This window comes from Dermacentor variabilis, chromosome 11 (genome assembly GCF_050947875.1).
Source record: "Dermacentor variabilis isolate Ectoservices chromosome 11, ASM5094787v1, whole genome shotgun sequence".
Taxonomy (NCBI): Eukaryota; Metazoa; Arthropoda; class Arachnida; order Ixodida; family Ixodidae; genus Dermacentor; species Dermacentor variabilis.
The window spans coordinates 19,907,536-19,927,094 of NC_134578.1; the positions used below are offsets into that span (position 1 = coordinate 19,907,536).

At 43.9% G+C, this 19,559-nt stretch overlaps 1 protein-coding gene across 7 annotated transcripts; it reads left to right on the forward strand.

Annotated features, from left to right (window-relative positions):
- The first annotated feature begins 1,241 nt into the window (after positions 1-1,241).
- On the forward strand, positions 1,242-18,787 carry BORCS5 (BLOC-1 related complex subunit 5). 7 transcript variants are annotated; one of them, XM_075674393.1, is made up of 5 exons: positions 1,242-1,448; positions 1,542-1,692; positions 2,942-3,120; positions 15,766-15,954; positions 18,516-18,787. In XM_075674393.1, exons 2-5 carry the CDS (start codon positions 1,545-1,547, stop codon positions 18,729-18,731), a joined length of 732 nt encoding a protein of 243 aa, XP_075530508.1. In that variant the 5' UTR covers positions 1,242-1,448; positions 1,542-1,544; the 3' UTR covers positions 18,732-18,787. The 7 variants fall into 7 exon arrangements, with proteins under 7 accessions (XP_075530508.1, XP_075530510.1, XP_075530511.1 ...); XM_075674395.1 differs by having other exon boundaries at positions 1,545-1,692; XM_075674396.1 differs by having other exon boundaries at positions 1,242-1,439.
- Positions 18,788-19,559: the final 772 nt, after the last annotated feature.

Consider the following 19,559-nt stretch of genomic DNA (forward strand, 5'->3'; position numbering starts at 1 on the left):
CGTCTGATTATATTTCGTTGTATCGGCGCTGCAAGCGTGCCCTTTTCGCTCACTCGTTTTCCTTTTTCTTTTCTTTTTACAGCTTGCTCTAGGTTTACGTTAAATGAGGCAGCTGGTTGTGACCTGTAAAACGTAGCGCGGTGGCGTCCAAGGTGCGAAAACTCCCTACACGTCACTTGTGACCATAGAGGAAGGCATTCTTGGGATGCTCGGTCACATGCTGCTGCTGATGATGATTTAATGGCATCCCCTTTGAAACGGGGCGGTGAAAAATAGTCACCTAGCCTGCTTAACTTATTCAAACATGTTATGCATGCCTTTTTATCAGAACGCCACAAGGAATTACGTGCGTGCATCATTTTGTCATGTTGCTCTTGAAATTTAACAAAACATAAAGGATGTGCACTTGGCTGTACATGTCGACAAAGTAAAGAGTGAACAAAATGTATAACTCAACAAACACGCACTCAAGCCCTTCATTACAAGTATTTCACCGGCAGCAGAGGGGCTGCAGTCATGAGGAATGAGTCGAACGACACTGCTCTTATGTTAGTCCCCTCAGGATTGCACAGAACTGGTTTACGCATGCAAAATGTGTACCTGCTCAGAATATACAGTGAAATACTTGCGCTTACCTGTTGTAATTAGGAAACCTCAAAGACTTAGTAGAACTGGAAATTCTGCTGTTACAACACCACAGAGCCGCACATGTGATGCCTCGATTTAGCTATCCTCGTCTACTGCTTGGTTGGTGGTTTCCTGCGTCTTCCGTTCCTTGCACGCCTGATTAAGCTTCTCTGTCTTATCTTTCCCATCTTCATACTTGGCGCGACAACCGAAGCAGATGACCGAGCGCGATCCGATTTGTGATATCGCTGAGCGAGTGGAAAGAGTGAGAGGATGCAAGCTCGACGGACGCGCGAAGTCAGACTCAAACCACTTGCCAATCATTGGCAAGTCAACCACTTGCCGCGCTTCGCCCGATTTAAAATTCACGAAAAAGGGGGCAGGGGAACTAAACAGAAAGAAGCGTTGTTTACCGTTCAGTCAAGATTTTTTATTTCTAGAAACTCGTGAGTGACAATAAACGCTAACATCCTCATCTACTTCGTTCCAGCAGGTCTTAGAATGCCTGGCAACCACTAGAAGCGCGCACGTTCCATGAAACCGAAACTAGAGTGTACCGAAACGCCGAAACTAGCATTGTTGGTGATTCGCCGCGTTGTTCATAGGCATCGCTCGCCTAGCAACTATGGCTGCAAATATGGCGGCGCCCTTGTTATTTGTTGCTCTCCGCTATGTACGCTAATCTCGTCAATGCAGTTCTGTTTATTTCTTCGAAACTTTCTGTCGACTGTCGCCGAAACGAGTCCGTGATCCTCGTTTCGCGCTCTTGACTCTCCATCGCAATTGTCAGTCTTGTACACCACTTTATAACGGTAAAAGTCGTAAGCGTCGTAAGTACTTGCTCGACGCTTGACAGTAGCTCGCTGTGTCGAAACCTTGGTTGAAACTCACTGAGCGTATCGCTGTCGTTGCAGCAGATGGGGCTGGAACAGAGCAGTCACTCGAGTGGCGGTTCTCTGAAAGTTGGAAAGGGTCGTCACACTAAGGCGTCTTCGCCACGCCCTTCAATTAGTTCCGACTCCGATGTCCCGTATGTCTCATCAACAGTGAACAACCCGATCGGAGGTACGTTTTCGTGAGACTTTCGCGTAGACGTCGCATGCTATTTAGTGCAGTAACTGACAAAGGAAAGACAAAAAGGAACCGGGAATGCTACTAGAAGTTGAATAATTTTACGTTATGCTGCACCAATGACCACCAGCTCTTTGAAGTGAGACGTTGGTTGTCACGAGGTCGGTGTAATGCCATCGTCGCACGGCCACTTCCGATCGCGATTGAACCTGATCCAGGTCGAAATTCTCGACTGCGATTGGCTCCCGCCCGCAGCTTGCGCAATTGAGCCAATCGCGACCGTGAAATTTGATCTGGATCGAGCTCGATCGCGATAAAAAAAAAAAAAGTCAATCCTATCAGGACAAAACACGGCCGCATTGAGCACGGCGTCTTTATAACGGCGAAGTTGCTCACGAATATAGGCTGCGTGCACCAAAGTCTATAGTCAACTTTCAATTTTCCGCTGTAAGGCTCGTTTACGGGCGTAACATTATGAACCACATTTTTATTCTGGCTTCACAAATACGCGCAACGTATTGTTGGTACCCCAACGTTAGAGTAGGTTTGTCTAAATGATCGCAACGACTTTGTGTAGCACTATTACGTCTCCTTCATAATCTATTTTCTGTGCTTTCGGTACCTACACAATAATTTGCATTGTCCTACTGACTCCTGTTTTCAGAAGAAACTCGTAACACATTTCACTATTAGTAGCAGTCCCACTGCCTTCGCTGAGTACCTGTGTTAAAAAAACCTGCTATTTCCTTTCCTTTCTGCCTTGACGATGCATTGTCAGGCCAATTTCGTCAACAACATAGACAATTCTATGCGCTTCTTTGTATTTCATCTTTTGCTCAATGTGGATTAAATTTTGAAACAGAATCGTACGCACAAGAGCAACTAAAAAAAAAGGTACTCTGCTTTGGGATTCTTTTGCAAACAGCGCGAATAACAGGACACAGAAAGAGGCACAAAACACAGCGCCTGTGTCGTGTGCCTCTTTCTGTGTCCCGTTACTCGCGCTGTTTGCAAAAGAATGTGTTCGCACCAAAAAGCCCGGCTAGCCACTATTCTGATGCTTGGGGATGCTATTTCTACGACTCCCAGCTAACTTTGCCCCCATTCACTGCATATCCTAACAACACCTGCTTTTGTGCTGCTAACACCTACTTTCCTCCTTCTCTTTCTCATGCTGCTTCACTCATTTCTCCTCGCCTTGCGCTGGGAGCACTGGTAACATCATGCGCTGCTCCTCTGAAAGAGTCCCCCAAACTTGGCAGCAAGAGCCCGGCACATCTCTTGCGAAACTCGCCGCGACCTTCGCCCAAACCGCGTCCTCACTCATATGCGGGCACTTCAGGTCACAGCATCGTGGTCGTCAAGGAAGGAAGCGTGGATGCACAGACTCCAGAGAATGACGAGGACCTCATCAAGTTGCAGGTGAGAGGAAAGGTTGTCATGAGTCTAGTAAAAAAAAATTCTAATAGATTTCTGCTTGAAAAATCTGTAGAAACTAGGAGAATCATTATTCTGGGCAGAAGAGCTATTTCAAAATAAGTTTCTGCTGTCATGGATCCAGTGCTTATATTTAGTTCGACAATGTGTCGTCTGCGGAGCATTGACACAATACAATGACTTCGAAAATTCTTGATGTGGTGCGTCACTTGAAAAACCATGTGGTGCACAGTGCATCTGGAACACCATGACTATTCTAAAAGGACATCTTGTTCCAAACTCTAAACTAGTTTGGAAAGGGCCTCAGATGACATCTGGTACTTGTAGTCTGAAGCGCTCAGCATCATTGGACTAATATGTGTAAAGCCCAAAACTGAAGAAAGACACATTTTGCTTGTTACTTGTGTGAAGTAAGATCGGATCATGCATAAGCAGTTACATATTGAAAAAGTAGCTGTATAGCAAGTAGAAAATTCTTAAAAAGTAAATTTTGCTATTCTTTTTTTGCAAGATGCCAGAAATCTGTAGATTCTGAAGCTTTATCCCTGAATCACTAAATATTTGAAAAAGGAATCAGTAGACCTAGTGACAATCAGTATCTGGGGCAACACTTGTGAACTGCCACAACTTTTCAAATAAGTTGAAATAGTTGAGTAATAAAGAGTTACTGTCATGACATTCTTGATTTGTCATCTTTAGCATTAACCCCTTCACTGCCACACTATTATCCTGAGTTCTTACCAAAAATTGCTAAGAGAGAGAAAGAGAGAAAGCAAGGACAGAAAAGGGAGGGAGGTCAACCAGAAGAGCACCCGGTTTGCTACCCTACACTGGGGGTGAGGGAAAGGGGAATAGAAAGAGGAAAAAGGGAGAGAGTAAGCACAGCATGTGTGTGGGAGGGACAGTATACAAAGGGACACTATAAAAGGTCTCTTAAGCAGGTGCACTTCAAATATTGCACTAGTGCACGAATCGCTTTTCATGCCAGTGACGGGTGTGGCCACGGTCCGAGTATCTTTGACTCAGTGAACATTCTTGAGTCCAATTGGTGCAAAGTCGCCCGCAGAGAGAGGCGTTGTACATCATAGCGAGGGCAGCTGCACAAGAAGTGCTCAATGGTCTTCTCGCACCCACAGGAGTCGCACATCGGGCTCTCGGCCATTCCCGAACGATAGGGGTATGCGTTTATGAACACCACTCCCAACCACAAATGGCACAACAAGGTTGTTTCGCCGCGGGAAAGGCTAGATGGCAGTTGCAGCCATAGCGTGGGGTCCAGTTTACATAATCGGCAATTGAAAGCACTTCAAATCCGGAGATCTTATGACTTTTTTGTGTGCAAGTAGGCGAGGTTCCCTGGCAGCGTCCGACCTCGTCAAAGGTGTTGGACATGTCTGGGTATCTTCATGGGCACATTGGCCAGCCTTGTCAGCTAGGTTGTTGCAGACGATGCCACAGTGAGCAGAAATCCACTGAAATATCCACTGAAAATTGCACAACCTTTTATTAAAGAATACTGCAGACAGTGCTTTAAGTTTAACAGGACTATACTGTATACCATGCAATGCTCACTCTCACAAGACGAGCAGTGCATCAGCAATTTCGGTGTCTTCCTCACTCGGAAGAGCAGTATAATTAATCCTTGTAAGCACTCGATTCACCACTGAAGTCACCGTTTCTTTTTCGCAAATAAGCCGACGAAGCTTGAGCTACTGCCTGTGCTATCCTAAAATACCCCGATTACCAAATATTTACACAGTATCGCAGAAGCACATGGACAGCAAAAGAAAGAGACGGGACACAGCACCGCGTCCCGTCTGCTTCTTTCACCATCCATGTGCTTCTGTGCTACTGTTTAAATAATGCCATACCAACTAACCCACCAGTCTGTCCTCTTGAACCTGATTACCAACTTCATTTACTTGTTATTTACTTTTACCACCTGAATAAATTCATTCCTGCTTGTACTCATATGAAACCAGCTCGTCCATGACATTGCCAGAAAATGAAAAGTAACTGTCGACGAGCCTCGCTTGATCTTGGCTGTGCTTTACCGAAAATGGGTGGATGAACCCAGCTGGTTCAAAGCGCAGAATGAGTTAAACAAAGCTCTGAATCCTCCAAACCAAAAAAAAACAACAACAATAATAATAATAATAATAATAATAATAATAATAATAATCGAGGGGGCCTAAATAAATTATACCTGTTCCTGTTTCGGTACCCCGGAGACGGTTGTGTCATGAGGTCATGGCACAACCAACGTTCTCCGCTACTGTGGTTTTTGTGGCTGCCACACAGGAGCCAGATGAAAGACACTCCACACTTTTGCATTTTTTTTTTTTCCGTGAGGCACATTTTTCCCGGCCCTGTTGCTGGTTGACGTTGGCAAGTTTGGTGTGTGTCACACTGTCACAGTGATATCGATGATGCCCAATTCATCATTTCAAAGCCAACTTTCATACCAAGTGAACATTTCTTGTTTCCCAACCTTCATGCTTGCTAAGTGTCATGCTTTTATGTGCAAGAAGCATGTGTCAAAGTTTCTGCAAGTTCTAAGACATGTGCCGGTGCTCCTCTAAAAGGAAGAAGTAGTGTTGGTTTGTTGTTTAGAGCATGTACCAAGGGAAGGGAAACGCAGTCGAGGATGGCGGAAGGTTATGTTGTGTGATGAGATAAGGACATCGCATGCACAGGTTGTAGCCGGCTGATGCACGGCAAGGTCAGTTTGAAGACACATTGAGAGAGGCTGCTGTCCTGCAGTGGACTTGATATAGGCTGATGATAATCATTATGGAAAGGCCACAATATTGTTGATGGTCAGACGCAGTTGTGGCGCTTCTGATATCAAGAGAAATAAGTTTGTAGTTTGGTGGCTCTGCGTGAAGTTATTTATGTATCTGTTTAAAATGCCTTACAGGTCTCCAAGAAGGCTTTTCTGTAAGGTTTGTGTTAAAAGAAAGTAGAGCATGTTTTATTGAAATGCCCAGCTCATAAAAATGAAAGGAAAAATTGTTAACTTAGCAAAACCAACTTGAATTCCTAAAAACCACTACTGCGGCCGGAAAGAATACCACATCCTTAGGCTTGTCCTCCAACAAAATGGCGAGCATTAGATTTCTCATCAGTGTGGGACAGTGGTGTAATTGTCTTGCTTAAGAATACCATCAGGCACACCTTCGTCGTGCACTGTCATACCTTTACACATCATAATCATGTTTTTGCTTGCCTCATTCTTAGACTTCTAAAAACATTTTTGAGCCCTTGGCCTCCTTCATCTATGACCTTTCTATGCCCTGTCCTTTTGTCTGCTCAGAGCATGACTGAAAAATATCCCGAATTTTTCATGAAATTCATCAGTTTGAGCTTGTTCTATGGTTTTATTAATGTTGTGTCAAATTTTACAAGAAATGGATTCAATCCTCAAAAAAGTTTCAAAGGTGCTGAAAGGTCGGCCAGCGAAAGATTGCAAAAACGCACAAAAATAATTTGTGATGGTACCTGCCCCACTCCTCTGTAGTAGTACAAGACGCCATGGCCAGACGGCTACTTGCTTTGAGCAAATATATTAAAGACAACTTCCTGAAGCAGGCAAGAGTACAGTGCTGAAAGAGTCGCTGTGAGCTAAAAAGTAGAACCTTTATTCGAGTATACAAGGACAAATCAGAAAGTCTTTGCTCTATTGTTTATTAGCCAAAATAAGGTACATACAGGTAATTACAAATATGCATACTATTCTACAGACCTTACACTATTTTTCCACATAGTCCCCACACTGGTTCAGACCATTTGTCCCATTGCAGCACTAAATTTGAGATGCCCCTGTGGTACAATTCATCCAGCTTACAGTGGAACCACCATCGGACTGATGTATTGTCTTTGCGGCCTTTTGCGAACTCACAACACCACCACCTCACAGTTCTCGAAGCGAGACACCTTTTCCCATACGTAGGCGGCATTTCCCCATAGATTTCGATGGGTGTTCCCTTGCCCCACAGAAAACGAATCTCGCGTAGTTACTCGTACACCACGAACATGTGAAGCACAACCGCCATCTTCATCAACAGACAGCAGCGTCGTGCCGTAGAGCTACTGGCAGATAAGGCTGGGCCGGTCCAAGAAGGGTCCACCGCTGGGAATGACTACGTTGACTTCGCATTTGCAGCTGAAAATTGGGGAAAAAAAACAATAGGGGCAAGGTCTTCCTGATTTGCGCTTGTAGGTTGACGTTTTTTTTTTAATATATACCCAAACTGAGATATCGACCTGTATTCGTGAACAAAGCTAGCAACAGTACCAAGCTAACGGAGTTCCTTTGTTGCACTTGCCGTAAAGCCAGTCTGGAAATTATCCAGATCGGCTTTAGGAAATGATGCATATCAAACGCAGCAAGGCGACGTTTTTTGAGGTGCTGAGCACTCCTGCGAAGCATCTGACGAGGATGACTTGTCTGGCGGTTCCAATGAGAATGCATCTTGTGGCAACAGGTCTACCGATATGCCTCGCCCTGACCTTCTAATGAGAGCCCCTCCCCCTTCCAAAAACGGAAAACAAAATTTGCAGCGCTATATGAAGAGAAAAAGTGATGAGAAGGTTTGCAGTAGCACACAAACAATAAGAAACAGATAACATAATGTCAACAGTTGCAAAGTCCATATACAGATTTTCATTTTAAAAAAAAGTTGTAGTTTGCGTCCAGTTATTTCTTCTACATTTGCACTTATATTCGTTTTCGCAGGTTTCCGTTTGTATTCCTGTAGATCACAAGCATGTATTTGCAACGGTGAATGGTCATCGGTATGCCTGTATGGTTTGCCTGTATGGTTTGCCTAGCCGAGCTCACTGCCGTCTACGCACGTGCAATTCCGGAACTATAAAGCCAGAACCATTTAGAAATCATTCTCTATTGAGTTACCTACCGCGATCAGGAAAGCACATCTATTGCGGATAAATCAACGAAGCTTTTAGGCATGTAGGGCCCTCTGGGCTGTCCTTATCGACGATAAGGTAGCCTCGCCGCCTATGGGATTATCTGACTGAGTTATGTCGAATGCTTGGGTGACATAGTTGGAAGTTCGAATCCCTCGTAAGATTTTTTTTTTTTTTTTATGATGGTGAGGTTGAAATTCACCTCCTCTAGTACACAACATCTGCAGGCTTGGAGTGACGCCTGTCACCGGCAAAAGATGCCGAGAGCGAGTGGAGCTGTACTAATCCAGGTATAACCAAATTAGGAAGGCCCACTAAGCTTCAACAAGACACTCCCTCACCAGAATAGGAATTGGCCTCCCTGGTGCAGTATTTGGCCACTGCCTCCCAAATGAATCGCTCACTTGCCCAATGGCCCTCAGTTCCTAGCAGCTGCGGAGCACCTGACCAAGCAGGCCGTCAGACCTTTAACGCCGCAGAGGGTGCTAAGAATCTCTTGGTCTAGGCAAGCCGCCAATGGAAACTGACCCTTGCAACGTTTAACACCCGAACCCTCTCGAGTGAGGCTAGATTCGGCAGGACTCTTTGAGGAACTATCAGGTATTGTTTGGGATATCATCGGCTTTAATGAGATTGGAAAAACTGGTGAGGCTTATACATTGCTCAAGAACGGACATGACCTCTGCTGTAGAGGTCTCCCGGATAAGAAGCAATAAGGGGTAAGATTTCTAATCCAGAAGGACATAGCGGGCAACATTGACGAATTCTACAGCATTAACGAGAGGGTAGCTGTAGTAGTAATCAAACTTAATAAGAGGTATAGATTAAAGGTAGTACAAGCCTACGCTCCAACATCCAGTCACGGTGATCAGGAAGTCGATCAGTTTTATGAAGATGTTGAATTAGCAAACTCAGTATACTGTAGTAATGGGTGACTTCAATGCAAAAGTGGGGGAAAAGCAGGCTGGGGAACAAGCAATTGGCAACTACGGCATCAGTTCTAGGAACGCTTGAGGAGAGATGCTGGTAGAATTCGCAGAAAGGAATAAGCTTCGAATAATGAACACCTTTTTCAGGAAGCATAGCAACAGAAAGTGGACCTGGAAAAACCCTAATGGTGAAACAAGAAATGAAATTGACTTCATACTTTCTGCTGATGCCAGCATGGTGCAGGATGTAGAAGTGATAGGTAGGGTAAAGTGCAGTGATTATAGGTTAGTGAGGGCTAGGATTCACCTCAATTTGAAGAGAGAAAGAGCAAAATTGGTCAAGAAGAAACAGGTCAACCTAAAGGCAGTAAGGATAAAAGTAAACAAATTCAGCCTGGTACTTGCAAACAAATATGCAGCCTTAGAACAGAGAGATGATGATGACTTAGAGCTAATGAATGAAACCGTAACTAGGCTGGCTTCAGAGGCAGCAACTGAAGTGGAAGGCAAGCTCTCCCAAGTAACAAAGGACCTAATAATGAAACGACAAAAAATGAAAGTGTCCAACCCAAGAGATAAGATAGAATTTGCGAAACTGTCAAAACTGATCAACAAGGCAAAATAAGTGATATTCGAAACTATAGCTTGAGAAAGACTGAAGAAGCTGTAAAAAATGGACGCAGCCTGAAATCAGTGAGAAAGAAACTTGGCATAGGACAAACCAAGATATATGCACTGAAGGATAAGCAGGTTGATATCATCAGCGATTTCGAAAATATAGTAAAAGGAGCGGAGGAATTCTATGCTGACCTGTACAATACCCAGATGAGTCGGGATACCTCCATTAGAAACAGTAATGAACAGGATACAGAAACTCCTTCTGTAACTAGAGATGAGGTCAGAAGGCCTTTGCAAGACATGAAACGAGGAAGAGTGGCAGGAAAAGATGGAATAACAGCCGATTTAATCAAAGATGGAGGAGACATACTGCTTGGAAAACTGGCGGCTCCTTATACAGTGTCTATCGACTGCAAGGGTCCCATAAAACTGGAAGAATGCAAACACTATACTAACCCACAAAAAGGGAGACGTTAAAGAATCCGTTAGCTTACTCCCAGTATTATATAAAATATTTACCAAAATTATCTCCAATAGAATAACGGCAACACTGGACTTTAGTCAACCAAGGGAACAGGCTGGCTTCAGGAAGGGATACTCTACAATGGATCACATCCATGCCATTAATCAGGTTATCGAGAGATCCGCAGAGTGCAATAAGCCTCTCTATATGGCTTTCATAGATTACGAAAAGGCATTTGATTCAATAGAGATACCAACAGGCATTACGGAATCAAGGAGTACAGAATGCTTACGTACGTTGGAAAATATATACAGAGGTTCTACAGCTACCTTAGTTCTACACAAGAAAAGCAGGAAGATACATATAAAGAAAGGGGTCATACAGGGAGACACAATCTCTCCAATGCTATTCACTGTGTGCTTGGAAGAAGTATTTAATCTATTAAACTGAGAAGGCTTAGAAGTAAAGATCAACGGCAAATATCTCAGCAACCTTCAGTTTGCCGATGACATTGTTCGATTCAGTAACAATGCAGACGAGTTGCAAAAATGAATGAGCACCTTAGCAGAGAGAGTGTAAGAGTGGGGTTGGAAGATTAATATAGAGAAGACAAAGATAATAATGAATAAGATAAAATAAATAAATGAAAAATAACAATAAAATAAATAAATTACTGGGCAAAGGAACAAGAGTTCAAAATCGCCAGTCAGCCTCTAGGTTCCGTGAAGGAGTATGTTTACCTAGGTCAATTAGTCACAGGGAACCCTGATCATGAGGAGGAAATTCATAGAAGAATAAAAGTGGGTTGGATCGCATACAGCAGACATTGTCAGCTCCTGACTTGGAAGCTTACCATTATCATTGAAAAGGAAGGTGTACAATCATTTCAGTTTACCAGTGCTGTCATATGGGGCAGAGACTTGGATACTGACAAAGAAGCTTGAGAACAAGTCAAGGACCGCGCAAAGAGCGAAGGAACGAAGATTGCTAGGCATAATGTTAAGAGAAAGAAAGAGAGCGGTTTGGATTAGAGCGCAAACGGGTATAGACGATATTCTAATTGACATCAAGAGAAAATAAATGCAGCTGGGCAGGTCATGTATTGCACCAATTAGGTAACTGTTGGACCATTAGTGTTACAGAATAGATACCAAAAGAAGGGAAACGCAGTCGAGGATGGCAAAAGACTAGGTGGAGCGATGAAATTAAGAAATTCACGGGCGCTAGTTGGAATCAGTTGGCGCAGGACAGGGGTAATTGGAGATCGCAGGGAGAGTCCTTCATCCTGCAGTGGACATAAAACAGGCTGATGATGATGATGATGAATAAAGGTGTGCCGTGTTCAAAGTTTCTGGTTGTTTTAAGAAGATATTAGTCGACCCACACTTGAATAATTTTTTTTCTTTATTTCACGGTGAGTTCAATATATAGGAATGAACCTTTGTTCGTTGTTGCTTGTCATTCTCTTCTTCTCCATGTTTGGTGCGGCTTGCATGCTGAGGGTAAAGCTAAATCATAGTTAATAAGGCGCATATGTATGCTAAGAAAGGTGTTTGCTCAGGGCCAAGGCAAATTAAAAGAAAATGCATGGTATTTCTTCTCACCCCCCACCCCTTTGTAGCTTCTGTTGGATTTTTACTAATTGCAATGTTCACAGGTGTCGGCAGGTATGACTCAGAATAGTACGTAGGTGAATGTGTAAACTCTGGCAGTATTCTCTGGTTTTAGGTTTTTCTACATGTCCTGCCAGTTTCGCTTAACCACACGAATTTCACAGTAACATATCTCCAATATTTACATGTGTGGCGTTGTGTGTATTTCACAAGCTAAAAAAGGTCCTTGTTAGGCCACTGATAGAATTTCAGCGAAATGGTCTAGCCTGTGAGCTTTTTAACCAGCAAGGCCTTTTCGAATAAGTCTCGCTAATTGCGGCTAGTTGGTGGATTGACGAGCACTTTTCTACATTTCTTTCAAATACGATCACTCACTTGGCATCTACCACTTGGATGAAAGGTCAGGGATCGTGTGAAAGATCACATGATCTCTCACATGATCATGTGAAGGGGGACTGGCATTGAATGAGCAAAAAGATTTCTCTTCTGAAATGCCTTTTTTTTTTTTCGCTGTGGAAGCAACAGTCTCACAGTCTCTGTAGGTATCCTGAATGACCATAAGAAATCAAATGTAGAAAGGTGCACTTGTACACACACAAAATATTTTAATGTGAATAGCTTTCTTTGGCTCTTTCGCCCATTTTTGTTGTGGCAGGTGGTCAGACTATCTCCTTCGATGGAAAGAACAAGTGCTCTCAGGCAACCGATGCACATTCGTCCCTGAACACCAGCCATTGTCATGCCATTGACGTCATGCTGTCATCATTCTGTTGCCATCATACCGCTACCATTGTCATGCTGCCTACCAAAGCATGTTGACGACAGTTTGTACCACCTCAGTGCCAGCAGTATATACTTCAAAAGTATTATTTCTACTGAGTCCGCTTGATTTCTGTGGTCCATATAAAGGGCCTACTATCTTACTTTCACAGTCATCCTTGATTGTTCTTGCAACAATTTTCTTTCTCTTAGTTTATCATCATCGTCATTAGCCTATTTAGGGTTCACTGCAGAATGAAAGCCTCTCCTAGCAAGTGCCAATTCTCTTACCTTGTGTAAACCAGCTCCATTCTATGTCTGCAAATTTCTCAATATCCCACTAGCTAACCTTCTACCATCCTCAGTGGCAGTTGCTTTCCCTTGACAGCCATGATGTGACCTTCACTTACCACTAGTCTTCTGTGCTACACACCTGCCCAACTCCCTTTCTTCGTCACCAAATTTGGGTGTTGGAAACAAGCAGATACGGTGCGCAGATAAAGCACTGATGATCATGTCTGCAAGGTATAAGACCGCTACATGGCATGAAAGAGGCTGAAATTCTTAAGTGGAAGATTGTACACTCCACGTGCAGGATTGCCTCTCGAGGGAGTACCACTTTTTGCCACAAAATTAATGGGACATGCATAAATCCCTCTACATGAACTACACTGCTTGCAAAGTCGCCAATCCGCCTCTTTCATGGCGCGACAGCGCATGCACCTTGCCCTAGCGGATTAGTCACGAAACGTTTTGGAAGGGTAGTGTGCGTGGCCGCGTGCTGGGAAGTCCCCCGAAAAAAAAAAAAGCGCTCAGACGCGCGCTGCTGCAAACACTCATGCTGTGTGCCGCGTTAAAACTCTACCGGTAGCTCGACGTCGGTGCGGTGCCGAAAACGTGCGTAGCGTAAAGCTATGTTCACACTACGGTCGTAACACGCGTAACAGCTCTTTCGGCATATCGAATGTAACGGCTGTAAAAAACATTACGGCAGCTAAGCCGGCACCTTTGTTCACATTTACTGCTGCGTAAATTACAGCTTTTACAACAGGCCAATCAAATTTGGAGCTGCAGAATCGACGTCACCAGCGGTCCAATATGGCTCCTGTCAACATGCGAGCGCTGGCCGAGATCAAAGAAATTCACGCTCAAAACAAACTTATAGTCATGTATTCAATCGCACAAAGACAATGAAGGCGATGCAGAAGGGTTTGGGAGCGGCAAGTATTTCTCGACAGGGCCGTGGACGGCGATTTTCACAACCTTTTCGCCAAGCTCCGAGTTGGTGACGCTGTGATGTTTCATAACTTCATGCGCATGACGCCCCAGCAGTTCCGCTTCATTGAAAACCTAGTGAGACCACTCATCGAAGTTCGGAGCACGCATATGCGGCCATCGATTTCCTCGGCGGATAAACCAGATGAACTGAAAACAGTCTCACAAGGCGCACTGCACAAATTTTCACGAGCACAGCCAACCTAATCGTGCACACGGAATGGCGGAATGGCACTTCCCGCACCCGGAGCTGTCTGCAGACGGGAGGGCGGAAGTGTCGTCACCGGTTGTTGAAAACCGAAAGCTTATCAGTCATTGGCTGTGTTGCAACAGTCGTAGTATCACAGTCGTAAATGTTGCCGACCCTTCAACACTCTCACCCACGATTTTCGCGTGAATTGCGCACGTTGGTACCTTTACGTTCGCAGTCTGAACTAGACGCATATGCTTGTTTCTCTTCCGCTTACGCATGTCATGAAAAATCGGCACCTTACGAACGTAGTCTGAACATAGCATAAGACCGCAACTCCACTTTAAAAGAGAAAGTGGCCAGGCCATCGTCCAAGTTGTCCGGACTGCACCGTGAGCCAGGTAGTTGCCGCCTTTGATGAATGGCTGTCTGATTTAACGAAAAACCTGTGCGTTACACTTGGGCGACACTTAAGTACATCACGTTGCTGACAAAGTCTTTTTGCAGCGTCGGTCCTCACTTGCTGGTAGTGGCAGCGCGTTCCTGACTGCACGTACTCTTAAGGCCCGATACCACTGGGTCAATACGGGACCGACAAGATGCTCACTCCTATCATTGACCGACTATTGTGCGTCAATGAAAGCTTTTTATCATACCAGGTCGACAACGACGCAACCGACGAGCGTTAGTTGTACTGCGACAGGCTTTCTTGTCGAAGGCACCGGCAAAATCAGCGTGCCGACCATCGTTCGACCGAACCCCGCACGATCGGCCGTCGAACCGACAACACAATAGCGACAACGTCTTTGCTTGTATATAGAATTAGTCATGCTCAAAATGAGTCAAGCACGCCTACCAAGTTGAAATGCACAAACTTTAACCCTCTCAATCCGTGCCCACGAAGTTTGAGCCAATGTCGATCCTGTATAGCGAAAGTTAATTTGGCTTCGTCGAGTTCGTGCACTTGATACCGGCGGACCTGACCTGAAATGTAAGCAGTTAGGTCGAACGAAACTGCTTTTGTAGTTCAGTTCTGGCCTTCGCGATTTAAAATCAGCTACACTTTGCACGGCGCGTACACATTAAGCGGTAAGCGGCGACACAGCGCGGTGCCAACATCTGTACGTCACCGTACTTGTTGGCAGTCGGCCGCATTCGCTACGTATATGAGTGGGCCTGTACGTGTTGCTTTGCCGACACATTTCTCAATTTCAGAGGTGCACTGTTTGCGTCTGCGTCAAGCGGCAAACAAGAGATGGTGTATTCGACATACAGCAGCATAAACAACTGCGTCGCTCATTTATACCAATGCCGTGTGAGCGATGGTATGTGTGCGTTTTCGTGAGAGAACAACATGGCCTACACATGAGCACTTATGCGAGCACTGTTTTCTCTAATAATGCTCTATGGCCCGCTAAAACTGTAAGCATGATGGAGTTAAAGAAAAGCGAGAATGAGTTAACAGCCCATAATATATGTATCTGGATCACAGTTGCCGTTGCTTAAGTGGTTAAGTGTTTTAAGTTTAAGGTTAAGTGTTTAAGTTGTTAAGTTGTTTAAGTGGTTAAGTGTTTAACCAGTTTGCAAAATTATAATGGTAAAATGCTTCCTAGATGGTGCTTTAAAGCTTCTGTTGTATAGCCACAATATTGTTTGGGATCTTATAAAATGGCCCTTTAATGCTATGCCTATTCATTTTCATTCTGTTGCTCATGCTATGTGTTTTCTTTCTCATGTGTGCTGCTTTGGCTCTGAATTTTTATGATGCTCAAGGTTGCCTGTTATTTAGCTTGAATGAGATGGCATTACCTGATGTTTGCTTCTCGTTGTAATCCTATTCTCTCTTTTTGTCAGTCAATACCGCAGTTCTGGCCCATCCTCAAGGGCAGCCTTCACAGCCCCATCATATGCGACAGCGACGTGGGAGAGAGGCTGGATCACCGGGCCGTGAACCGGTTGGCTTCCCGTTACCAGGAGCACCTGAGGCAGTGTGCTGAAATGGTCAGCACGGAGCAGAATGCACTGGCAGCAAGAATTCGTGAGGTATGTTTGTGCTACCAAAACTTTGCTGAAAATTCATTTTGTGAAAGAACAGCATGTCCGCGTAATTTTCTTTTTCTTTAGGGTGGAAGGACGTGTCATTGATCCTCTCTGAGGCACGTTGCAACACCTATTGTAGCCACAGCCAGAAGTGACATAAAATCTTGCAGATAACACAGAACTTTCTCTTTCTGGCATTCTCACATGTCAGCTTTTTTGTTAGTATTGTATTTGGACACCACTGTTTTTAGGGAATTAATGGTTGTTTTTGCCTTTTATGATAGAAAATACTGTTTTACTGTGAACAGGCAGTTATGGGCTAGAAAACAGCTTTGTGTCTTTTTTGCCACAAGGAAGTGTTAACAAGCCCAGCAACACTTAGTAATATATTACTTTGAAAGTTTTGTTACATATGGAGTAATGAGCTCCTTTGCTGTACAAAATGATTTTCGGACTCTTCAAAGCCATTTTTGTCATTGTGAACGTGATAGATACACGTTATAAGTGTAATGGTTGTTTATTATCGACAAGCCTACCAATTTTAGCCCCCCCCCAAGTCGTGCAAAGCATTAGTATAATCCAAGCAGTGCGTGCTCTAGCCTCTGTGGAATAGTGCCAATATGATGACTGTGCAGTCACCACCTTTGCTGACAAGCATGAAATTGTTTTGTGCTGTCACTGCAGTAGCAGGGCTTTGTACGAGTTCCATCAAAATACTGATTTTGCGGTGCTAACTTCCTCAAGTTTTCTTTCAGCTTTCTATATATACACCTGTCTGTCTATACACTGTAAAAGACCTAAATCTTGTCTAACACAGCCACGATTGAGGACAGCAACAGATTAATCATAGCATCAAGCCACAATGAAAAGTATGTTTATGTGAAATGCAAAATTAATGGAAACACAGCAGCAAGAAGACATGAGGACCCTAGAAGAAATACTGGCAAATGTCAGGGTACCCTAAATAGTTTAGCATAATATATACTTGCTTCTATGAAGCATCTTGTGTTCAGTGCTCAAGAGGTGGATGAGTAGTCGACATCATGATACCCTGGCTCGCCCTGTTCCTGCTATCACTGCAGCTGCCATGCATGAGCATAGGCAAAAAGAAATGCATGCGGCACTCTTGTTAGTTTTTGATGCAAAAGCATCAAATGATCCATTGAGCGAAAAAGCTGGCGGCATCTGTAGCAGCGAAACGGCACCTAAATTCCCATTAGCTGCGACGCCATGTCATGAGTGCGCCTCGACGGAGCAGAGTGGGGGATTCGGGAGCACCTGCAGTGTGCCTTGACAGAGCAGATACAGCGACACGATGCCGCGTTCAGATGCTGTTGTCTGCTTGCTTGTGTTATTCGCACGTTCTTCGTCCGCGCAAGCTCATGCCTGCGTTCTAACTGCGCCCTGGTAAGGCCAGATCAAAATGTGCCAACCGGCTCAACACATTTGCTTGCCCGTGAGAAGTCCATAACTCAAAGAAATGCTTCAAGTGGAAGTTAGTGCTTTCACATTCATAACTCATAAGAAGTGCTTAGGTGCCCTCAGATTTTTTACGAGCAACCTTTATTGCTACTCGACATTAGCAAGTTTTACTCTGTATAATTGCCACGATAATGTTGATTACGTCATATCAAGCATTTTGAGATTGACTTTAGTATCAAATTAAAATGCCTTCTCTTTCCCAACCCTAGTATTTGCCAAGTGTAAACTTTTTATGTGTGAGAAGTGTGTGAAGACGTTCGCACAACTTCAAAAGCGTTTTTTAATGCTCCTTTAAGGGAAGCTCTGCAGTTTTATTTATGTTGATGTCTACATTTAATGGTCCACAAAACTGTTTCCAGTGTTTTGGCCAATCAGCAATAAAGCACGCGATTCGTGCCACAAGAGTGAATTTGTGACGTGGTATCTGCATTCACACATCAGCCTGATATTCAGCCTCTTGCAGTTAGGGGTGTGCAAATATTCTGGATTTCGAATATGAAGAAAATAATATATTATATTTTAATGTATTCATTAACAGAATTTGGTATTCAAGTGTTGAGGTATGTTCATCTGCTGCTGAGTGCAGTATAAGAGCAGTTAGTGGCTGTCACGGGTAAAAACACTGCAAAGCTGCCTCACATGTATCCTACTTAATTCAGAATCGTTGACTATTGGGCCAGTCGGTGTATCATGGTGTATCCTTTCCACATAATTTATTTCTGCCCTTATTCCGCTCGGTGACACTTATTTCATCATTACTTGAAACACTGAGCCAACACAGAATACCGGGTACCGATTTCAGAAATACAAGACAGAGCAGCATATTTTTAGCAATGTTTTGTAAAGCTCTGGGAATATTTGTTAAACAAATTTAAGGAGCATATCTTTATTGAACTTGAATATGTTCACTCTGAAGTGGGGCTCTGTTTCCCTTTTAGGAAATATTCAGCTTTCAGTTTGATATTCAAATTCAAGGTTTTCCAAATATTCATATAGTACAGTTAAAATTAAAAATTCCAATTTTCAAGAGCCCTGCCTATAGTGCATGATAGTGGTATGACAAATCGTCTTTTCCATTTCAGATTGACTATGCGGTATCCACGCTCAGCACGATGATGACAGAGCGACAAAAAAAGTTTGGAAAGTATGTGGAGCAACTGCTCAAAGTGCACGAACTCTCAAGCCTCCTTCATACAACAGAGAGCATGTTGTCAAAAACAATACAGCAGTTGGATGAACTCAATCGGCTGCTGCCTCCAGAGGAACAGCTGGAACCATTCATCATGGTTACTGGCTGAATGTTAGTGCTGTGAAACGTTTGTGATGTTTTGGCTTTAAAAGACTTCGGCAAACTGCTTTCAGTAGTGTTTTAAATGGTAAATAAAATCGTATTTAAGTGCTTTCCAGTGCAATACACTTTAGCTGATCTGCCTCGTAGAAGTATTAACTTGAAGTATTTCTTTTTGATCTGGCTGGTGAAACATTACTACATGGATGACAGGCGTGATCATACAGAAACAAGAACAGATAGGACAGGTACCTTGTCTTGTCCGTCCTTATTTCTGTATGTCTGTCCACTCGTGCCTGTCCAGCAACATTAGCTTGAACCCGCAGCTGATCAGTAGTTAAAGTTCCTTTATGCTTTGTTTCACAGCTGTAAGTTAAAGGAACAATAAAAATATATTGTGTCAAGCTAGGTTGAAACATCGAGCTTGTGTATTGACGAACTCGTCACTTAAAGCGAAAATGGAACTTTTGTAAGCAAGAAAATGACGCACATGTAACAGTGGCTACACCCGTCGTGTAGTGACGGGTGGCATGACGGGGGACAGTTGGTGTGACGTCAGGGCACCAGGCGACTGACTCTGCCCACCAGCTGGGAGATTTATCCCAGGCATGAGGCAGGCTTTTCGAGGAATGCCAAAGGTGCAAGCCGAGGGAACAGTGGCTGGTTTTTATAGAGCGTCAGTAGTGGTAACGTGGAGATTACGTCAGGGCGTCACTTTTGGTGCTGGCGGTTAAAAATGAGGAGCAACAGCAGGGTGTTCGATGGCAGTTTTCTTTACAACTAAGTCATATAGCGGCACCCAGGAAATGATTATTGACTCCTCTAAATCTGCATGAAG